The sequence below is a fragment of the Phyllostomus discolor genome, chromosome 11 (genome assembly GCF_004126475.2).
Source record: "Phyllostomus discolor isolate MPI-MPIP mPhyDis1 chromosome 11, mPhyDis1.pri.v3, whole genome shotgun sequence".
Classification (NCBI taxonomy): Eukaryota; Metazoa; Chordata; class Mammalia; order Chiroptera; family Phyllostomidae; genus Phyllostomus; species Phyllostomus discolor.
Window position 1 is genome coordinate 76,053,148 of NC_040913.2, and position 23,326 is coordinate 76,076,473.

General features: G+C 44.0%; 2 protein-coding genes and 1 non-coding gene across 5 annotated transcripts; 1 reads left to right on the forward strand and 2 right to left on the reverse strand.

Moving 5' to 3' along the window:
- Positions 1-4,408: 4,408 nt before the first annotated feature.
- LOC114509021 lies at positions 4,409-4,512 on the reverse strand. The gene has a single exon (XR_003685589.1). It is a non-coding gene; the product is annotated as a small nucleolar RNA U13 (small nucleolar RNA).
- Positions 4,513-4,828: 316 nt separating this feature from the next.
- Positions 4,829-12,842, forward strand: TTI2 (TELO2 interacting protein 2). 3 transcript variants are annotated; one of them, XM_028526911.2, is made up of 7 exons: positions 4,832-5,864; positions 7,434-7,620; positions 8,177-8,269; positions 9,638-9,825; positions 9,923-10,066; positions 11,497-11,659; positions 12,555-12,842. In XM_028526911.2, exons 1-7 carry the CDS (start codon positions 5,218-5,220, stop codon positions 12,657-12,659), a joined length of 1,527 nt encoding a protein of 508 aa, XP_028382712.1. In that variant the 5' UTR covers positions 4,832-5,217; the 3' UTR covers positions 12,660-12,842. The 3 variants fall into 3 exon arrangements, with proteins under 3 accessions (XP_035867515.1, XP_028382712.1, XP_035867514.1); XM_036011621.1 differs by lacking the exon at positions 12,555-12,842 and adding an exon at positions 12,326-12,521 and having other exon boundaries at positions 4,834-5,864; XM_036011622.1 differs by lacking the exon at positions 12,555-12,842 and having other exon boundaries at positions 4,829-5,864; positions 9,923-10,091; positions 11,497-11,637.
- Positions 12,843-13,140: 298 nt separating this feature from the next.
- MAK16 (MAK16 homolog) lies at positions 13,141-22,573 on the reverse strand. Its single transcript, XM_028526910.2, has 10 exons — positions 22,483-22,573; positions 20,199-20,248; positions 19,999-20,108; positions 19,833-19,897; positions 19,498-19,649; positions 18,741-18,795; positions 15,212-15,286; positions 14,419-14,532; positions 13,711-13,776; positions 13,141-13,571 (listed from the first exon to the last, which is right to left on the reverse strand). The coding sequence occupies exons 1-10, from the start codon at positions 22,495-22,497 to the stop codon at positions 13,380-13,382; spliced, it is 894 nt and encodes a 297-aa protein (XP_028382711.1). The 5' UTR covers positions 22,498-22,573; the 3' UTR covers positions 13,141-13,379.
- Between the last annotated feature and the right edge of the window lie 753 nt (positions 22,574-23,326).

Genomic DNA, 23,326 nt, shown 5'->3' on the forward strand with positions numbered 1-23,326 from the left:
TTACATTTGAGTTGCCGATGTATAAGCACTCCAATTTCTCCACATCCCTGCCCAAATTTGTTTTCAGTGTTCTTGATTCTAGCCATCTTTGTGAAATGTGATTCGGTAATTTTGAAGAGTGTAAAAGATTCTGAGACTAAAATGATTGAGAGTTGTTTTTCTAACCAACAGCTTTAAAAACATTTGTCAAAAAAATCCAAGTTCATAGATACAGAGGACAGATTGGTGGCTGCCAGAGGTGGGGGGTGGGGAGGCGGGTAAAATAGGTGAAGGCAATGAAAAGGAACAAATGCCCAGTTATAAAACAAATATGTTAGGGGGATATAATGCACAGCATGGTATATAGCTAATAACACTGTATTGTATATTTAAAAGTTGCCTAAAGAGTAGATCTTAAAAGGTTATATCATAAGAGAAAAATTGTAACCGTGGGTGGTAGATATCAACTAGACTTATTGTGATGATCATTTCGCGGTGTATACATGTATTGTATCATTATGTTGTACACTTGAAACTAATATAATATAAAAAGCCATAAACATAATAACATTCACAGTAATTCCACAAAGTTGTATAATACCAGGTAATCAAGTTTATCTGGGACAGACCCAATTGACACCTCTGTACCGGCGTAACTATTCATAACATGTCCTTTAACTCTCAACACGTCCTGTGTAGATAGCAAATTATATAAACACCCCAGTTATGAATCTATATTCAAATTTCCCCAATTGAATTATATACTTTTACAATTTATTGAAAATAAGATCCAACATTGCATTTGAGGTGTCTTAAAATACTTTTACTTGATATCAGTTCTTCTCTCTCTACTCCATTTCTTTCGTACTAGTTATTTATTGAAGAAACTTGGTAATTTGTGGAATTTCCCACATTCTTAGCTTGGTTGATTACACTGTTTTGGAATCATTTAATCTGTATCCTTTTTCTCCATTTCTTCCCATTTGGTAATTAGATTTAGACATTTGATTAGATTTAGGTTCTAATTTTGTGTGAGAATATTTCACAGATGGTGTGTACTTCCCATTGCACTCCATCAGGAGGCACATGGTACCTGGCCGTCTCGCTTCTAGTGATGTTAAGGTAATCAGTGTATTCCATTTTGTTAGGTCAATACAGCCAGTGTGAAGTTTTCCATCAACATCCTATCCCACAATTTTAACAGAGCCATAGATGATTGTTGCCTAATCTCAGTGCTTAATTAGGAATTGTGAATGCTGACTTTCAAATTCCACCAGTTCTGTGGCGTTTATCCTTACAGATTATCTGGGCACCCCAAAATATATAGCAGAATAAATACTTGATTTTTCCTTCTAATTTACCAATTTTGTAAATAAAGAGTTGGTTACTTAACTAAATGATGAGGGATTTTAAAAAAATATTACTGTGAATTCATGGATTTGTATATATTTGATATATTTCTACCCACTAGTCATTATTCTTTTTTTTAAACCCAAATTGTTCCATCTTTGGCCAAATGGTGCCCCTTCGTCTTTGATCTTGGGTCTTTTTGAAATAACCTCAGTAGTATTTGATAGCTACCTTGCTTTCTGGCATAATAGCATTACATGCAGACAGCCCAGTTCTAGAATCAGTCATCTCCTAAAGAAGCCCCAGCTCCTCTTAGTGGTTAATGGCATTCAGGTCATGAATTTGAACCCACAACCATTGGATTGCCAGTGCTTCTTGTCACTTAAAATTTCCTACTACAGAAGTTATACCTAACTTCACTGATTTCACACTTCTATCTCTTTTGTCTTTTACTGAAGACCTTGGTTTCTAACAATATTAAGATACTTATTTTCCTGGCTGGTATGGCTCAGTGGATTGAGCACTGGCCTGCGAACCAAAGGGTCACAGGTTTGATTCCCAGTCAGGACACATGCCTGGGTTTCAGGCTAGGTCCCCAGGAGAAGACTGGGGCCCTGCATGAGAGGCAACCACACATTGATGTTTCTCTCCTCTTTCTCCCTCCCTTCCCCTCTCTAAAAATAAATAAAACCTTTAAAAAATAAAAAAGATACTTATTTGCTATTTTATATCCATATATGTAAAACATATATATATATATATAAATAAATATATATACACAATCACATTTAAATAGCAATACCAGCATTATTGCTAACAAATACTATACCTACATGCAGATTGGTCTCTTTGCCATTTCTTTTTGTCCTTAGGATGTGTCACAGTAAGAATGCAGAGTGAGAATAACAAGTTAAAGTCAGATTCTTACTATTCCATGGGATATAGGAGTAACTCCACATATACTTCAATGGCTTTTTTTTTTCTTATAGAAAATGCTTTGTTATTTTCTTTTAAAATGATGTAAAACATGCACAGGATTCCAAAGATAAACAATAAAACACAGTATATGAAGCCAACCATTTTTACTAACTTGTAATTTATGCTTCCATTGCTTCTTTAAAATGTAAGCAAATGCATAGGTCTTTCTAAAAAGAAAGGCAACATATCCACGGTCTCCACCCTGCTTTTTATTACTTAATACGTACCAGAGTTCCATGGCCTTCCACAGAGATGGTCTTCATTCCTTTGTGCAGCTGCACAGAACTGCATTGTGTGGATGCACCCTGGTTTATTCAACCAATCCTCTGTGTATGGACATGTGGGGTTCAGCGAACATTCATTGCGTGACTTAAATTGTGCCAGGCACTGAGGATAAGTACATGGTCTCAGGCCCCAGGAAACTGTGCGTAGCGGGGGAGACCTCTGCAAGACAAGTAAGTACTTTGCTCATGAGGGAATGAGAGCCTCTGGAACAGGGAAGACAGGCTCCCACATGGCAGGAATACAATAACTCTCTGTGGATTGGCGTCCTGCTGGGCACACGGACCTTAGCATGGGAGAATCCACTTGGGAGAAAATGATTTGTAATCTGTCTGAAATTGCTTAGAAAATCATGAGTGCCTCCCATTGGTCAGAAAAGGCAAGGCCAAATGAGAGAGGAAGAGTCCAAACCACAAAAATCCCCCCAAAAGAGGAAAAGTAAGTTAAAAATACAGAAGCGGTGGTTTAACAAGCGCTAACACTCTTATAGACCTCACCACTGCACAGAGTGCTCTAAGCTACTTACATATATTTTTAACTTCTTTATTTGTCATAACAAATCTAAGAAGTAGGAACTATTACTACCCACATTTTACAACTAGAGAAATTAGGGCACGGAGAGGTCACACAGTGAGGGAGAAGGGGAGCAAGGAAATAATCACAGGTAGGAAACTTGCAGGCCGTGTCCTCTCCAGGGCGGACCTGGAGTCCGGTGTCTCGGAACTGCAACCACTCCTTGGGGAGAACCTACTCCTGACACTTCCCTCCCTACACATCCCGCACTCCACAGCCCGCGGGGCTTTCTCTGGATTCTTGGGGGCTCAGAGATTGCACAGAACTACGTTGTGTGGATGTACCGTGATTTATTCAGCCAATCCTCTGTGAATATTTATTGCATGACTTAACTTGTGCCAGGCACTGAGGATAAATACATGGTCTCGGGCCCCAGGAAACTCTGAGCGCAGCGGGGGAGACCTCTGCAAGACAAGTACTTTGCTCATGGGTGGAATCGCAAAGCCAGGAGGCGACCCGCTCAGAGCGTGGCGTTGGCTAAGCCTGCCCGCCCACCCACCAGCGAATCTAAGCGGCCGCTGACTTTTCAAACCCTACTCTCAACTCCCCGCGGCTACCAAGCCGGCTCCCCGACCCCGCCCGGTGTCCGACGCCTAACTCTCAGTGCTCCTGCCCACGCCTAGACTCCTTTGCTACCCCAGGAAATAGGAAGCTATGTAAAATCACGGACGAACTTCCAAGGTTGACCAGGAACTGTGACCGGCCCTTGGGTCAATTGGATACAATTTTATCCTCAGAAAACCCACAGCAGGGGTTTGCCAACTCAGTACGAGACCCACTGGGGCAAAGGAGTCGCACTCCATAGCTCCCTCCCCTATTCAAAACGAACCGAAGGCTTGCTTTGGGGCAAAGCTGCTCTCCGGCTCTCTAGCTGGCTCCAAGCGCCGCCTGCCGTCCAGACAGAGCACGACGCGCAGCTGCCCGCCAGCACGTGGCAACCACCCCCCGCGGAGCCGCGGGGAGACAGACTTCCCAACCCTGGCCGCCAGCCCCGATTCCCGGAGGGCCGCGCGGGGGTCAGATCGTGGTACTCGCCCTCCCTAAGCCAAGAGCCTTTCACTCTAAAAAAACCTAATCGCACAGAACAGAGATAACTTTCCGTAGGACTAGGCGTCCTCACGGGAGATATCCCAGCTCAAAGCTGATTCATAGAGTAGACAGCTTAGAGTAGCATTCAGACAGCTTTGTTAAGGAAAACTGCAAAAATGCCCCTAAAATTGAAGTTTAAATGGATCCTCAGAGTTCACGTCAGACGGGTAATGTGCCGATGTCGTAACAAGGTTTGTGGGAGGCACATGTCACACAAGAGCGTGAACACCCAATCATCACGCTTATGAACTACAAAAGGATCGGAAACAAGAAAAAGTTAAGGATTCTCGAATATGATGCACTAACTTCAAAGAAAGGGTGACATAGTCCGTATGTATCAGTATTGACACGCAAAATCCTGTATGTTTTTAAACACCACCGACAGGTTTGAATTTTTCTCTTGCTTCTGCTAGGTAAGTGAAAACAGAAACAAAATTAGTGAGCGGATTATTCTCTATGCAAATTTTTCCCAGGGTTCCACCCTTTAATAAAACCTGAATCTTGATTGCTTTACGACAGTAGGTCGTGAAATGGCGAAGAGTTGACGCTGTATTGGCGGAAGCTAGCCTTCTGCTTTGCGGCAACGACGTTAGCTAGGTGCGACTCCTGATAGGCTCGGAGTGTGCAGGAAGGGCTGCAGGTACCTGGAGTCGTGTTAGTACCTTGTTTTAGGGTTCGTTCCTGAAACTTTTTGTTTTGCTTTGAGTCTTCAGATAGGCGGGAGTAATTTCTATGCACTCTTGGGAGGTTGTGTTACTACTCCCGAAGAGATCCCTTTCCCTTTTCTGCATCTTTTCCTTTGTGCACACTTGACTCTTATGCTGGTTAGACTCGCCCTCCTTTCGCCTGGATGTGTCGCCGTTCGATTTGGCTTTAGCTCTGTTCTTCGGGAGAAGCCCAGCTTCCGGTGATCCTTCCTGCCCCCTTTAGCGGATCCCCTCCCGCCGTGACCTGCAGCAGTCAGGAATGGAGCCTGACAGCTCTCGGGAATCCCCACCGCGGGAGGGCTCTTCCTTGCCCGGAGAGTGCCCTTCTTCCGCCCTCGGACAGTCCTTCTCCCAGATTTTGCACCATCTTACCGGCCAGGAGCCCCGACGGAGCAAGACCAGAAATGCAGCTCTTCAAGACCTCGATGCTCTCCTAGAAGCCACAGAGTGTGATAAGTTATTTGAGGGGAGCGGGACATCGCCCGGTGGAATGCCTGAGATGCTGGGGAAGGTGGCCAGAGCCCTGGAGAAGTATGCAGCCCCAACCCAGGAGCAGGAAGGTAGAGAGGATGGTTTCTCAGCAGTGGCCGAGAGAGCGTCGGCCGTTGGGTTACTGTTTATCAAGCTCTTGAGGAAAGTTGAGTCTGCCAAGAATTCCTTGGTTTGCCCCGCACGGAAGACGGTCCTGCGTCACTTAGCAGGACCCATCTATGTTTATGCCGTCACACACAGCCTGGAGCAACCGTGGACCAGGCCGACGTCTCAGGACGTTGCTGGAGAGGTGCTCGCCTTGTTGCTTCAAGTTACTGAGTGTGGTTCTGTGGCAGGATTCCTCCACGGAGAAAATGAAGACGAGAAAGGGAGATTTACTTTGGTACTGGGGCTTCTCAAGCCCAACTTGAATAAGTGAGTAACCCTGCAGAAAGGGCCGGCGAATTGAGCTTCAGCCTGTCTCCGAGTGCCGGAGCTCAAAGGGGCCTTGGGTTCTTCAGCAGTAAGATGAAAGCGTTGTAGTAGCAGATCTCCTAAGGCCCAGAAAGGTTGTGATTTGCTATAAACGACTTAACTAGATACCGGTGAAGCTGACAGTAGCACCCAGGTCTAACGACTCCGTTTCCTTGTGATTTTTCCGGTCTCCAGGTCCTGGAAATTGGAAGTGCTATCTTATTTATTTAGACTTAAATTCTTGAGTTAGGTGGGCGTGGGAGTTTGGAGAGGATTTAAATCTACGGTTTGAACTTAAATTCAGGGATCTTGAAACTCATCGCTAGTAGATATGGATAGTTATTAGATATGGAAGCAGCGTTTGGGATGAAAATAAAAGCTTTAGACTGTTATTAGATAAAGTATTTGAGTTTCCACTTGCTTCTTTGTATGTTAGTATTTGTGTTTGGGGACTTTTGTTGTCCAAAACTACCATGGGGTCATTTGATTCATTCAGCCAAAACGTCCTTGAAATCTGGTCCTGTCCAAAACCCCCACAAAGACATTTGGTTGTGCTAACCCATCCACCCAACCCCATGTGCCATGACCAAGCGAGACCATCCAGTGGAGAAGGGTTATTATTGGCAGTACAGTCACAGCATAATTATTATACCAATAAAGTGCAATAGTATTTTATGTGTTAATCCTGTAAACCGGCAGTATAAATAAATGTTATGGGCTCTATGAACCAGGGCCATTCCGAGGCGTGGACGTTGTTGACAAGATCCAACGTCAAGGACCATTTGTTGGGATCAAGTACGCTTATGGATGTGTTGGACGGGACCACATTTCAGGGACCTTTTGGTGCGGACGGATTGTCTCCATGGGTGTTTTCTGGCAGGACCAAATGCCCTGCAAGGGTCTCTGTAACACTAGTAATACAAAAAAACGTGCACATAATTGTCGTTTTACTAGGGACTTGGAGCTAAAAGGCTTAGTTGTGAGGCGGATGGTGCCTCCTTTTGTTGATTCTGAGTAGGACCGGGTTAGATCCTCTCTCTGAACCTCAATGTTATACTTTGTAATATAAGGATAGTACTACGTATTACAGTTATTTTGAAGATTAGTTGAGTAATACGTGTAAACTCATAAACCACAAATACCGTTCAAATATTGATTCATTTGTTCCTTTATAGCAATGGTAATCTGAAGACATTTCTATTACTCATCTGTCCCTTCTTGACATGCCTTCACTGTAACCACCTCCACCATCGCCACAGATGCTTTGCATGGCTGCGGTTGTGGATGACTGCTGCTCACTGGATGAGCTTGAGAGCCAGAGCTCTGGGGGAATGTTAAATGCATTTAGTGTCAGTTCTGTCAGTTATTTTGGTCAGATCTTAAAATGTATGTTATAGCATCAGGAGTTACCTGACAGGGGATGTTTTTGTTTTTGTTTCCCAAAGACAAGGAACATTGTATTTAGCTTAATTTTCCTTGCTAGCTACTACCATGTCACTTTACTGAATTTGGCTTCACATTCCGGTTTAGGGAATCCTGGAAGAAGAACCCTGCCACCAAACACGTTTTCTCGTGGACTCTGCAGCAGGTCACTCGGCCCTGGCTGAACCAGCACCTAGAGAGGATCCTCCCCCCGTCACTGCTCATCTCAGATGACTACCAAACGGAGAACAAAGTCCTGGGTGTGCGCTGCCTCCACCACATTGTGCTCAACGTGGTAAGCGGCCCCTGCCCTGTCATCTGTGGTGATGGGAGAGGCGGAGTCACACGGCTGTACCCCGTTGTCGATGTCACTGCTGTACTGCTGCCTGTGTTTATATATGTTTTATTGGCTGGCTTTCTACTGATGCTGTTAGGTGACTGAATTCACATATTGTATTTTTTCTCTTTATAGTCATTCCATCTGCCAACCTAGTAGAAGGTATATTTGATAGGTTATATGTATATATAAATATGTAACATGGACTATTATTATGCACATAAAACATAGGCCATTGTCAAACTGAATAGCCAGACTTTGAGTAATTAACAGTTGACTTCCAAGGAGCAAAAAAATCAAACTGAGAGGAATAATACCAAAATGTGCAATCTATTACTCAAGGAAGTTTGCTTGTTTCTTTCTTAACTATGTATCATGGAACTTTAAAAATATACAGAGAGGTAGAGAGGGGTATAATGGATCTCATACACCCATAATTCAGTTTTTAAAATTACCGACATTTTGCCAGCATTGGCTGACTTTCCTTTTCATTGGGTGGTTTGTCTGGTTGCAGCCCGCTGCCGATTTGCTGCAGTACAACAGGGCCCAGGTCCTGTACCACGCCCTTGTCAGCCACCTGTACACGCCGGAGCACCTCCTCGTTCAGGTAACTGCGAGGTTTGCAGGTGACTGTGAGCCTCCGTCTTCAGATCTGAGTGGAAGGTGGCGTCACGGGAATAAGAATAGTTGAGACACTGTCTCCTCTTGGAAGGTGAGGGTGGTGACTAAGAGGCACTGCCAAGCTGAAATGGGGGCAGTGGTGACCAGTGAGAACGTCTCGGCGCCAGGCGAGCACCTGCGTTCTCGGGGCCACAGAGAGCCGGTGCTTGTCTTTGTTTGCGTCAGTTATGTGTCGCCTGGGGACAGATTTATGTCGGAAAAAAGTTCTACCTTTACTAATTTAAGTGCCCTTCCTTCTGTGTTGCTTCATTATCAACACACATTAAGGCCTCGTGGGTTGGGTTTGTTAGTGACATTTATTCTTTCATCCAGTAGACACAGTACCTACTGTGTGCCAGTAACTACTGTCGGTTCCAAGTTCCAAGAGTGAATGAATCAGACAAGGTTTCTGGCTTTAAGAAACCCTTTGGGAGATATTTATGTAAATATATAGGTGTTTATACATAGGTCCACAATACACAGTGATACATTTGTTAAAAGAGGTTTCTGTACAGTGCAGTGGGTGTCCAGCAGGGTGGCCAGGCAACCAACCAGGTTTGGTGGTCTTGGGTGGTTTTAGGGGGAATCCAGAGTAGGCGGCATTTACTTACGAAGGATAAATAGGAGTTTGTTAGGAGGGGGAACAGTATTCTCAAGACGGAAGAAACAAGGTATATAAAGTTAGAGGTAGAAATAACCAGGTTTCTTATTTTATGCCTACCCATCCTTAACCCTTCACCTTGTTACCTTTTTTAAAGTATTATTTTAGGCATTGAGAATCCAGGTGCTAACAGTCAGAGGGGTTAGGACTCTTCAGATGGTGTTTAAGAATTAAAATAAACCCTCCCCCAAAACCTGAGGAAACCAAAGAGCCTAGGAGAGCTAGAAGGGATCGCCGGGACACACTGGAAGTTCAGGTAGGGCGGTGCAGCTGGACACAGGTTCTCCTTAGATTCTCTCTAGGAGCAGTTCTACTGTAAGTGCACGTACGTGTTGCTTGGATTTAGTGATTTCATTACAGCAGACTCCGACTCCTAAAATTTGGGTTCAAGTCCCAGCTCTGTCTTTCTTCCCACTTTGCAGCTTAGCACAGCACAGTGAGGAGAAGATATTAACTTATTTGAGACTTTCAGATGGAGATAATGTAAAAAGAAAAAAAAAAGTTAGGAAAAACAAAGTAATATACACTCACTTACTAGTGTGTTGTAGAATTCCGTGACATGGACCCCAAGAATAGAGGCATGAAGTTGCTCAGAAACCTCAGTGCACATGGCGAGTGCAGTCGGATGACCAGTTCTTTCCATTCGTTCTCCAGGCCGTGCTGCTGTGTCTGCTGGACTTATTTCCGGTCCTAGAGAAAGCCCTGCACTGGAAGGGAGGCGCCGCTCGCCCCACCACACACTGTGACGAGGTGCTGCAGCTGATCCTGACCCACATGGAGCCGGAGCACCGCATCCTCTTACGCAGGACCTATGCGAGAAACCTGCCAGCTTTTGTGCAGAGGCGAGTGCCTGGGCTGCTGGGCTGCTGGGCTGTTGGGCTGCTGGCCCGCCGACTCCGGCTTCAGGTTTTTGGTGTCACGTTGCTCTTTCGTTTGAAGGTTGGGGATCCTAAGTGTCCGGCACATGAGGAGGCTGGAGCGAGTCATCCTCGGTTATCTGGAGGTTTATGATGGACCAGAGGAGGAGGCGAGACTGAAGATGCTGGAAACCCTGAAACTTCTCATGCAGTGCATTTGGCCAAGGTATAACAGCCCGCAGAGAAGTGTGGTAAGCAGGGTGGAACCCAGACTTTCCCTTCAGAACCTGTGCAGGTGTACATGCTGCACTCAGTATTAAGGCCATGCCATGTATTTGAATGTTCCCAGTTTTACACACCTGTTGAAGTTTGCACTGAGAAAATAGCCTTTGAAAGATAAAAGACACCCATTGTTGTTTCAGGTGTCTATCTCTTTAGATTAATAGTGCACATTAAAGTTTAAAAGGCCATTTAGAAGTGCTGTATGTAATAAAGACATGCCTAACTTTGTTCCTCCTAGTTTTTTAAATCCAGTTGAGACCAAAACACTTCATACCATGTGCCTGAACAGTGATTAGGAGAATACTAATTCAGGATATGATAGCTTAGAAAGCATTCCAACTCTGAAGAGTGTACTAAAATAGAATGAATGGATGCATAAATGAAGCTGAATCAAATTAATATGCCAGGCCTTTAAAGAGCAGAGACCAAGATTCCAGGAAGAGACCGGCAAGCAGATGTCAGGGTCAGAAGGGTAGAAACCGACTGTGACTCGCCGTGGAGGGTGGGGCTTGGGGGACAGCGGGCTGAATACTGGCTGATGACACGTGGGAGGCTAAGCAGTAGGGTGTAGGAAAGCACTTAATGTTTTTCAGGTCAAGGTAGCGGATGCAAACTTTCCCCAGTTATATTTCTGTCCAGAAATATGATTCATTTTGCATATTTTCACACTACAAGTTAAAATTACTCTCCAGCTTCCATTACTTTAGTACTTCCAGCTTCCATGGCTTTAGTTTTTATTGTGATAAAAAAAATTTACTATTTTAAAATAAACAGGTCAGTGGCATTAAGTACATTCCAGATTTTGTGCAACCATCACCACTGTCCATTTTCAGAACTTCTTTTCTTGTATCAAGAATCTTTTAGAAGGGCTAGTAATAGATTGGGCTGAACTGTTGGTAAGCTGGGATCTGGAGTTAAGTGACTGAAAATGCAAATTGACACTTAAGTCCCAGAAGCCAAGCGAATGTCCCTCATCTTGTTTGGACTTCTGGCCTGAGATTGCTTCAAAGGTAAAGGACTGTGGGCCGGCTCCTGTGCTCTGGCCACAGGTACAGGGGGAATCCCAGGCTGCCCCGTTCGGTAGGGGCTCCTTCCTTCCAGAGTGGAGCCAGGCTTCTGGGGGAAACTCGTTTTCCGTGGGCCAGCCAGTGTGTGTGTGTGTACAGGGGCAGGATGCTGGAGAAAAATAATTGGGCTTGAAGTTCAGACATCTGGAGCCTGGTCTCTAGTTCTGCTTCCGGCTCTGTGGTCTAACACATTTGACTTCAGTTCCTTCACTTAGAAGTGAGGGCTTTATATCCTAGATGGTCTTCAAAGTCTCCAGTCTAACACCCAGGTGTAGAGTATGAACATGGTTTTTCCTCTGGATTCCAGGGTTCCCTGTAGACTCGTGGTCTTGCTGAAGGCTCTCTTGAAACTGGTGTGCGATGTGGCGAGGGACCGCAGCCTTACACCCGAGCCTGTGAAGAGTGCCCTGTTGGAGGAGGCCACGGCCTGCCTGGTTCTCCTGGACCACTGCTCTCAGGGGCGAGTGAAGGTAAGGGGTGGCCTGCAGCTGGCTCTCAGTTGGGCCTCCCTGTCCTTGAGTGGTTCCCACAGTTGGTTGTAACGCGTTCCTCACGGGCCTGTCCAAGCCTGTACGTGAACGTGGCGGCGGCAGGTCTCCATCTCTGGAACCTGCTGGCCTTCGACAGAGTGGGAACAAAGGTATTTAGAACTGTTCAGTCCAAAAGGCAGGAGGATTAGAAACTATCTCTGGGGCTAAGACAAAGAACGGGCAAAAGGACCGTGATCAAGAGTTTGTAAAATTTAAGCTCTGTTCCTGTCATTGAATTGGAAAAAAAATATAAAAGGTGAAGTAATGGGCTGTAAGCCACCCAGAAATAGTAATATAGGTAGAGAAGTTCGGATCCCAGAAATGCTCCCCACTTTTCAGGGCAGCTGTGCTTTTCCGCATTCTTGTTTATCCACGTGGGAATTCTTGCATATGCCACAAAAGCTAACTTCTCAAAGCCATAGCATGTAATAGCTATGTGCGTATTTATATATTTAATAAACTATTGCCTCACTTCTTATCCCATTTAGAATCTTGAATTGAAATGATGTAGGCAGCATGAAAGATTCATCCCCTGACAATATTTAGAAGTAGTCTAGTTTTATTAGTCTATTCAGACTGAACTTCACCTTGGCTCTTTGACCTCAGGCAGTTGTCAGGCCCTAGATCCAGTCTAGTTTGCTCTGGCTGGCGTTCAGCTGCTGCTTCGTGAGCCAGCAGGACATTTCCAAGTGTGCTTACAGCTACACGTGTTCTGCGAACTGCCCCCTAGTGTCACCCGTCCTTTCCTCCTCCTTTGAGCCTGGTGCCCAGAAAGAGGAGCCCAGGTGAGAGGGAAGAAGTAACAAACCAAAGTCTGTTCGGTTTCACGTTTCAGGGTCTCCTGGCCACCAGTCTCCGAAGCTGCAAGGACAGCCAGGTGGCGAGCTGCCTCCGGAGAGTGCAGCAGGGCTCCGGAGGCGCCCCCCTCAGCGGGACTTAGGGTTTGTCTCGTTTCTCTGAAGAGGAGAGGGCTTTCTCTTTGTGTAAATGCAGTTACTTACAGAAAAAGGTATTTTTATACTAGACATTGTAATTTATGTCATCCTTTTCTTTCCTTTTACTCCAATGGAAGTATGGGAAGAATAAGAAAAACTGAAGTCTGGACATTTCTCTCTTTCTTTTTTAAAGGTGTTATTTATTTTTAGGGAGAGGGGAAGGGAAAGAGAGAGAGAGAGAAACAAGGATGCGTGAAAGGTACATCAATCCGTTGCCTCTTGCACGCCCCCAACTGGGGAGCTGGCCCACAAACCAGGCGTGTGCCCTGACTGGGAATTCAAACTGGTGACCTGTAGGTTTACAGGGGGCACTTAATCCACTGAGCCACACCAGCGAGGGCAGGAGTCTGGACATTTCTGAATTAAAGTTGGGGACAGTAACCAAGGGTGGGCATTTAAAATTTAGAAATATTTACAGCCACAAACTCATCTGTTAGGCTTCTTGAACACAAAGTGTTACTTCAACACATGCCAAAGCTATAAAAATACTCTGTTTACAACTTTTCCACCAGTCCCCCCCACACTTCTTGCCCCACTGAAGTGGCATAAATATCAAAAACACAAATATTGTGTTGAATACAACATCAGGAGTAAAAGCTGGAGGTGCGACGTGAAGAGGAGAAAGTTCACCATGCTCAGTCCTGTTACAGATGTCCGGGTGGAGGTCACGTGGCTTTGGCCTTGGCCACCGGCTCTGTCTCCTGCTCGTACTCTATTTCCACGTACGCGCGTTTCCTCCGCCAGGGGCCTTTCAGGGGTGTTTTGCCTTTGTGTTGGGCATCAAAGGCCTTTTCTTCCTCCTCACTGGAGGACTTCTCCTGCTCTTCATCACTGCTGGCATCCAGTTTATCCATTTCCTAACACGGGGAGGGAAAAGGTAAGAGAAGACGCTGGATTTAGTCCCCAGACTCTGTTGTCGTCTCAACTTAGAACCAACTGGAGAGCTGGTCTACCCGTGTGTGGTTGGAAAGCCTTTCTCTTACTCACAAGTCTCACCTCAAAGTCACTTATGTCACTCTCATCCACCTCATCATCTTCCACAAATTCTCTTTTTCCCACATCCTAAAAATAAAGCATAACTGTCAGGTTCAAAATACATCAGGAAAATTTAACTTAGACACCTAGTTTATTTTTTGGTAAATGCATGCATAAAATAACAATCACAATCTACTTAACTAGGCAACTAAAATCTACCTATATCCAAGTTTAATATTTCTGAAATCAGTATGTAATATTTACAAACAATTCTTTCTATATTCAACTAAATTAATTTCAAATAATCAAACAGTAGTTTTAGGACAAGTATGCCTCTGTACCTACGGAAGTATACTGTGTGGCTAAACACCTACTTGCTAAGTGTGCCCTTTTCCTAAAAATACTACCACTTAAGTACCTCTCCTAGGTTAATAGTAAGATTAAATCCTTGTAAAAATTTCTGTAGGTTCCTGACGAGGCTTCTTCATTTGCCATCTTGCAGGAAAAAGTGTTAGCGTGCTCGTCAGTAAGGCTGCAACTGTCAGGGCAGAGACCCTGGAGACCGCCACAGCCACCGCTGAACCCGGGTTAGTCTCGTGACGGAAAATGGGATCAAGGGTTACTTTTGGTTAGGGGCCTGAAGAGGGCATCCTGTCTCTTAATTACATTAAAGTAAATGTAGTCCTACAGATTACTGCCTGACAGAGCGAAAATACAAACACGGCTTACTTCCTCATCATCGTCATCTTCCTTTTCCTCCGCATCAGAAGAGTCGCTCTCCGCCTCCTGCTGCTCCAGGGCCTTGTCGAAGGCGTGGATGGGGAAGTTGTAGATGTCGCCGTACTGCGGAACACGAACGGATCGGCTTTAACTGTATTTGCATCTCACACCTCAAGTCCACTGTCTGACAAACTGGTTATTTCGTCCCTCAGTGAAAGGAGAACACTCAATTCGAGGAGTAATATTTCTCTATTATTTTCAAGGCTAGAGCTGGCAGTGTCTTTAAAAAGCCCATTTTAACATAAAAATCATCCAACTGGTCAATTCAATGAAGGATGGAAGCAGACCACTGCAAACTCAGCGGTCTACAAAACCCATGTTTAGAACAAGTGTGCCTTTCATGATAAAGGGGGAAATAACAAGGAAAAAAATTTTATTCATGTTTCTATGACATTTTAAGAAGAGAATAAAAGCTAACCTTGAAGAACCTGAAAAGAGGATAACAGGCAGGAGGATCAAAACTGTGTGGCTTTTCTACGGAGCCCTGGGGCTGCGGTCTGGGACCAGGAGCTGGGAGTGGTGGTGAGAGGGAAAGGGCCCTCGTGCTAAAGGGAGTACCAAGGACAACCAACGCATTTGTGTGCTTGCGTCAGTGAACTCCAGTGGAGAAGCCAGCATCTGTATCAGTCCAGGAATAAAATCAAGGTGAACATCTAGCATGTTCAAAAATAAAACCCATTTTCCACATTTTCTAGTCCCACCTAAAACATGAAATTTGTACCCTGAGTTCTAGCCTACTCACCGTGTCTTGTTTAAGTCTCTCCAGCAATTCCTTCTCGATGGCGTTGTCCAGCTGAGCAGCTATCAATGCCTTTTCCTGTGAGAGAAGGAGCAAACCCCATTTACTTCGTTAGTACTCATTTTTCAGCCTGTGGAAGAAACTAGGAAACTTTTGTCACAAAGATGTAATCACTTCTCCCACTTGTTATTATAGGGCTCCTTTTAAAAAAAAAGATTTTATTTATTTTTAGAAAGAGGGGCAGGGAGGGACAAAGAGAAGGAGAAACATTGACTGGTTGCCTCTAGCATGCCTCCAATCGGGTATGCGGCCCACAACCCAGGCATGTGCCCTGACCGGGAATCTAACCTGCGACCTTCTGGCTCAGGGCACCCAACCCACTGAGCCGCACCAGTCAGGGCGTTAATGGGGGCTTCTGCCTCTCCAACCAGACATATTTCTTCTTTACCTCTCAAATCTTGGGAACCTTTCAATTACAAAAATTTCTAGAGTTTTTATAAATAATACTCAAATTCTAACAAAGCTTTTGATAGATATGAAAAGCATGTAGGTCCACATACATTTAAGTGTCTTAGAAAATTAGCAACCTGAGGCAGACTTCAAGAAGTGTTGCAGGTTCGATTCCCAGTCAGGGTACATGCCTGGGTTGCAGGCCATGACCCATAGCAACCGCACATTGATGTCTCTCTCTCTCTCTCCCTCCCTTCCCTCTCTAAAAATAAATAAATAAAATCTTAAAAAAAAAAAAAAGGGAATGGAGAGCCTCACTCCCAGTTCCTAAAACCATGTTAGATCCCACATGATGGAAAAACAAATTTTAAAAACTCTCTTCCTTCAGTGATCCGTCATAGGAAATAATATGTGGCATCAACCTGTACCACCCACAATCAAAACAAATATTAACCTCAATCTACCTTTCTAGCCTAAGACTGTATTAATTTGACAGTACAGTCACAGAAGATTTCAAAGCATTATATACCAAAGCTGTGTTAGAATGATAAACAGTGTGTGATAAATCACAATGCAGGGAGACTGGGCACAGGGATCAGTTAAGACTATTGTGATGTCCTACTTGACTCTCGAGAGAGGGTGCTTACACCTCAAGAGTGAGTCACTGAGATGTAGGGAGAAAATATTCAAAACATGTTACTTTTTATGTGCACTGACATTGGTACATCGAACTCTGTCCATAAAAAAAATAGCTGTGTGTCAAATACAGTGAACGAGACATTCCAAGGGGAGAATACTGCACAGAGTTTGAAAGTGGTGGCCTCACTCCTTTATTCTGATTGGGTAAGTGGATTTGTAGATGAATTGTTCGTAGTAAGATAGGGAGCAGTTTTAAGGGTACGCTGATTATTTAATGGTTTGGTCCCTAAAAATAGTTGTAGAGCCCTAGCCAGGTAGCACTGTCCTGATACACAAGGTTACAGGTTCAATCCCTGGTTAGGGCACATACATGAATCAACCAACGAATGCATAAAGCAGTGGAAGAACAAATTGATGTTTCTCTCATAAGTTGTAGAACTTAAAGATGGGTGTCAGTAATATGTAATGTAGCAGGAGTTTTAAAAAGTAAATAAACTACTAAAATAAATTTAAAAAATAGATAAATATACTCATCTGTTTTTAAAACAGAAAGGGAATATTTTACCAGTGATTTGAAAAGAAAAAAAAAAGTCTGCAAATGGAACATCTTAAAAAGAAAAGGATTATATCTATGTGTGACAGTGCTAAGATGTCTTCTCTAAATATTTTAATCACACATTTAAAAAATTTGAAGATACAACCCTGTCTGGTGTGGCTCAGAAGACTGAACGCCCAGCTGCAAACCAAAGGGTTGTAGGTTCGATTCCCAGTCAGGGCACATGCCTGGGTTTCGGGGCCAGGTCCCCAGTAGGGGGCGTATGAGAGGCAACCACACATTAATGTCTCTCCCTCTCTCTAAATAAATCTAAAAAAAATTTTAAAGATGTAATTTTCCAAACTATTTAATTATCTTCTAAATCCACATTTTCCAGAGGGCTTTAAAATTATTTGGCAGAAATAGAAAAGTTTAACTTTTTAACCTGTTTAACAACTGGTGGTGGAGAATGAAAAATAAAGAGCAAGTACTTAACACAAACAATCCACCATGCACTTCTCTAAGTACTGCTGACATATCTATGAAGGGCTTACAAGAGCCCTTAAAGACAAAGTTATACTCAGCTAAGAACTGAACTCATCCGTTCTTATGAGAGAAAGGTAGTATTTTACCAGTGATTTGAAAAGAAAAAAAAATGTTCTGTGGATAGAACAATTGTTTGTGGACAGCACAAACAATTACTTATACCTGCTGTACATAACATTTGTAAGTGATATACTGGGGAGCATATGTTCTGAATTTTATTGATGGGGTGAGTGATCAAAAACTTTGAAGACCAGTGATAAAACAGATTTGAGATATAGAAGATATCTATACCAGTGATAAAACAGATTTGAGATATATGAGATTAATGGAAGCAAATGCATCATGATTACCATATTTTGCTGTGTATAATGGATACTTCTTTTGCCCAAATCTTTGAGGGAGAAATAAGGATGCACATTATATACATGGGCATAATGAGCACATACCATGCGTATAGTAATCCCATGTATAATGTGCCCAAAAACGTGGGTGCACATTATACATGACAAAATACAGCACTGAAGTTTTTCTTGACGGTATCACAAATGATCAGGTAAATGTCTACTGCTAGAAGGGAGGTAAGCAGACCAAATACCTAGAATGAATGAATGTTTGCATTTGCCAGGAAAAGCTAATTCCTGGGTCTTGAAAACCATGAGAAAATTCGGCTTGAGCGACGTATCAGTGAGATGGAGAGGCAGGCTGCTCTCTGCAACTGAGGCTGGAGTTTCTGGACTAGATTTTCCATGAATTGCAGACCATTAACATTGCTATTCATTACTCTGGTCATAAAGTTGCTTAGTTTACTTCAAAGAAACAAATAATCCCAATCAATTCCTACTAACACTTTCAAAACAAAACAAACCCCCCACCTCAATTTCGTGGCCTAAGATGACCCGAACTAATGTGAGTCTACTTAAAAAAAGATTTAAAAAATTCAATCTAGTGTGAATGAACATTCTTATATTTCACTGCAAAACTACTAGTGTATTTGATTAGAATGCTCAAACCCTGCTGAGGGTAAGATATAAGATGAGCAATATACCAAAATTCTGACTTCTGAAACATTTGACCTCAAGAATTTCAGACAAGGAATTGTGGATCTCTATTTAAGGTTTTCTATTTGTTCCCCGTTAATACACCCTTAAAGCACTCCCACTTCACCTTGCCCTGAAAATCACGATCTCAAAATGTGGAATATCAGCTATCTTATGCACCTAACATGTCACACATCAGTGAACCATTCTCCAGGGCCTGAACAGTTCGTGGACAATGGTGACTCAATCTTTTTCGTAGGCCCACCTCCACAGCCCTACCCTCAGTGAAAATAAAGATGCTATGAATATCAGAGCAGTAAGTTACCTCTCTTCTTTTTTCCCTCCGCTCCACTTTTTTGCTCAAAGGAACAAGCTTCTTCCTAGGGGAAACAAAGCATATAATCAGAAAGCCCAAGTACATGTGCTAAAAAAAAAAATGAAAAGGAAAAAAAGACTGGTATTCATTTGCAGGGTTCACCTCAGCTCAGCAAATTTTCTAGATAAATGTAATGCAATAAAAAAATCGGACATTTTTACATATATTTTAATGTGGCTGCTTTTGTTTGCTTTAGGCATTCTGAGACTTCTGAGGACTGAGGATGTTCTCTACACTAACAATGCTTCAGTGAACTAAGAAAAGGGAATTTTCTGTAGAAGACTGACATCTTTTGTATCTTATGCAAGTCACAACTCAATTAAGTGTGGATTTCATATTCCTTTTAAAAATTAGTTTTCATTGAACACAGAGTAAAGTCCTTACATTTCTGTTTATTCACAGTTTTTAGGTCATTTTTAAGTCCTTAATTTTAAGATTCCCTCAGGGAGTTGTAAACGATATTTTCTGAAGCTGCCTTTCAGACAGGGAGGGAATAATCAAGTTGTACTGTACTATTTTTAAAATCCTGCAAAACCAAAGGGCCCGCCTTTAATCTGAGATAAAGTCTCTTTTTAGCATATCACAAAAGGGTACCGAAAGCTGAATTTTATAGAAAGCATTACTAGGGATTTCATCATCTCTCAGTTTCATTACACGATTCATGAGAAAATAGATTCAGAAATAAACAAACGACCTGAATACTCACTGTCGCTTTAGTGTAAGTTTTCGAATTCTAATTAGGTACTGGGTGATCTTGGTGAATCTCTGCTTACACTTGTGTCGAATGAAACGAGGCCAGTAAATGAGATTTTCATCAATTTGTTCCAGGGCCTTCTCATAGTTTTTATGAAGACGGACCTATCACACAGAAAAAGGTTGAAGGGCAAGGGTACACGATTAGGTCTCTCCTGGTAACACCACCCACAGGAACTAATGGGGACAGCTCGAAAGGTTTAACCTAGATACGGTCAAGGAAGAGGGGAAAACTTGGCGTTTTGCTCTAGATCAATGGGTATTGTAATTTTGTGTTCCAAGTCTTACCCGTTCCCAGAGACGTCTAGGAAAGGCTGCTCTCTCTATAACCTTCATGTACAAGTAGCACTGTCCTGCAGGATAAAGGGAATGCCTTCATATTATTCAGAGGGACCCAAAGGCATGCTTTGAGAGCTGTTGAGTAGTTCCCACGGAATCTGAAACTGGGGGTTACCTTTCTCTTCTTTGATCGTGGCATACTGACTGTTGGCCAGGGGACAAGACGACCGGTTACACAGTCCAGTCAGGCTGTATTCGTTTCTGCAGAAGCCCTGTGTCTTCGTTCTAGAATGGGAGGAATGGCAAGCATTTTAAGATCGGTTACCAAAAGCGCAACTAAAGGAATCTTTGCCCAAGTTGTGAATCTCGACTCACCTTATTTTGAAGGAACAAAATTGCCTGTTTCCCAGTGTGTCCCAGATAACCTGCGGGAGAAAGTATAAACGTGTTTCAGTTGCTCAGACCCAGGAGATGGCACATGAATCCCAGAAACAACGCCCTGGGGCGTGCCCCGCTTTCCTGAGGAAAGGGGTCTTTAACAAATGGGAGGAGGAGAGAGTGCTTTGTAAAACATTCTGACCTTTCATTACACAAATGACATTTCCTATAGAAAAAGTAAGTACAAACTAGCAATAGCCATAACCTCATTACCCAGAAATACAATTTCATTAGTATTTGTAAATATTTTCAGGTTTTACTATATGTGTATACATGTCAAGAACTAGTATGCCTACATCTATGTTTTCAACAAAATTAGATTATATTATGTACTTTGTAACCTTCCTTTTCTACTTAAAATGTTCACTGTCCCTGGTAAAAAGATGCACAGTACTGGGCATTTGGACATATGCACCATAATTTTATCTCATTGTGGGCGAGGGAAATCATCTACGCCATCCTGCACTAATGTGTCCTTTCCTTGTTCACCTTCATCGCACACTTAGGTAAGGCACTGGCACACAGAAGGCACTCCAGTTCCTGTCAGTGTGGGAAGGCGGAGTCCTCAGAGTGTTCTCCATCCAGGCGGGGGAACAGACAGACACCCAGCATCACAAAGCAGCTGTCTAAGGACAAAGAGGTGTGTGCGAGTATGACAGCTTCTGGGTGTGCTGCCTGGGGGAACTGGGAAAGGCTTAAGACAGTTAAAGGGAAAGCATAAATGTAAAAGAATGGAACAACATTTTTGCAATTTTATAGGCTGTGTCTGGCAGGGGATGTTAGGAAACAGGTCAGAGGAAATGAAACTGGAAAAGGAGCTCCATCTGGCTGCTGGATTTATATATCACCTCTACTTGCTGACTCCTACATTGTTATTTTACCCAATAACAATTTAGTTCACTCAGGTGGTCACACTTCTCACCTGAGCACCAGACTTGTGTATACAACCCAGCTGCCTACGGGCACTTCCACGTGGCTGTCTAAAGGCATCACAGACACCAACATGTCCAAATGGAGCTCTCGATCCCACACCTCTCAAAGGAGCACCGTGCTCCTTCTCCAGTCCCCCATCTCCAGAATACAACCACTGACCTAGTTGTTCAAATCCCCAAACCCTCCATCTGTCCCTTTATTTACCAAGTCATCAATAAAACTGATAAATCATCTCAAATTTATCCATTTCCTTTCACATCCACCGTAACTACTTTAGTTGAAGTTACTTTCATTATATTCTAGTCTCCTTGCTTTCACTCCTTCAAAAACATTTCACACTAGAGAATTTTTCACACACGGAAATCGTGTCATTTCCCACCGAAACGACTAAAACCCTTACAGGACTTCACAGGACCTCGGTGTCCTAGAATTTATTCCTCCTCTCTAACCTCCAGATCTTTGTACCTTCCTGTTCCTGCTGCCTGGATGGACTGCTTTCCCCTCCTCTCCTCGGTGGCGGTTCTTTCTCATCCTTTAGATCTCAGCTCAATTGTCTCCCATTCAGAGAAACCTTTCCTGACCAGGCCCCTCTGAAGTGGTCTCCCCTAATTACTCTCTACTCCATCACCTCTGGTCTGTTTTTCTAGTACTGTTACTCAGTGCCACTGTTCACTTCCTCACTATCTGTCTCTCCCACCAGTGTTCAGGAAAGCAGAGGTCTTCTGTCTGGCTTATTAACCACCAAATCTCCAGTAACTGCCGCAGTATGCCCGGTACGCAGTAAACACTTAAATGTTTCCCCTACAGATTACTAATGCAGGAATGTGGGATGCTTCCAAAATCATGACTTGGACACTTAGTGGGACAAATACAAAGAAAAACCTAAACACTGGAACAGCTGATTGAAAGTAACGTGCACATGGATGAAAAGGACCCTTAAAGTTGTCTAAATTCGGCCGTATCGTCCCCACTCCCCCAGGCCCCCTGCCCAGCTCTAAGTCCCCCAGGACCACACGCAGAGTCCGTCAGGGTTTGTCACCAGGGTCTAGAGAAGCCGACCCTCTAGAACGACGAGGTGGGTTTCAGGCTCCTTAATCCCGGTGGGGCAGCAGGCTGGAGGCCCAGGGTAGACACGTGACAGCCCACGCACGAAAGCCGGGGCTGTGAAAGCCTCTTTCCCGGAGCCACGTGAGGCAAGTGAGCCGGCTGAGTGTGTCGCTCGGAGTCGCCCGAGAAGGTAAGAGAACCTGCGTAAACCCTGGGTGGCAGAGCAACGGGGAAGACTCACATCATCGGACTGCATGGTGTCGGCAATCCAGCGTGGGAACCCAGACCCCGGAAGCAGCCATGCCGCTTCCGACAGATCACTTCCGGAACGCTTGGTCTCACCTACCGCGAGAGCTCTGATCTCTCAGACTCGCGCGCAGCGCCGCCTGGCGGTCTAACTCGCGCACGCCTTGAATCCCGCGCGGCTCGCTCGCGTTGTGTAGTGTAGGTCCCGCCCCTGGCTCACCGAGAAACTGTAGACGCGAGCTAGCGGGGCTCAGTGCAATGCCCCGCGGCAGTCGGCAGTCTCCGTGGAGCGCAGGTGGAGAGCGTCCGACTCTCCCTCGTCCAGCGCGCAGTGTATGACCTCGACCAGCAGCCCACCAGGCTTTCCGTCTGCCGAACACTGCGCTCGGCAAAGGCGCGGGCCGCCGTGGTGCTCGCGGTCAGGCTTGCATTGTTTTTACTTCTTGATCTAACACGAGGATCTCAAACCCCGTCTGTTTAAACTAGAGACCCTCGCTCGCGCGTGCACCCCTTTCTCCCTCACCCCGCGGGCACTCTTGATTGGGGCGACTTCGGGTCCTGACTTAGCAGTTCATGGATCAGATGATATTTCGATTTTTTTTTAAGGAATAAATTTCAGCTTTTTATTTTGGCAGGGGAAAAGAAACTCTTTACGAGCTCATACCGTTTTTCAAAAGAAAGGCCGTTTAATTCCAAGAGTAAGAAAGGCACAATCTTAAAATAAGAAGGAGCCCTTACTTTGCAAACCACCTAAAATAAGTCATTGTATCATATAAATAATGTAATTTTGCTGCATGCAGGAGAAAACTGAATTAGAACCACCCTAATCAAAATACTGT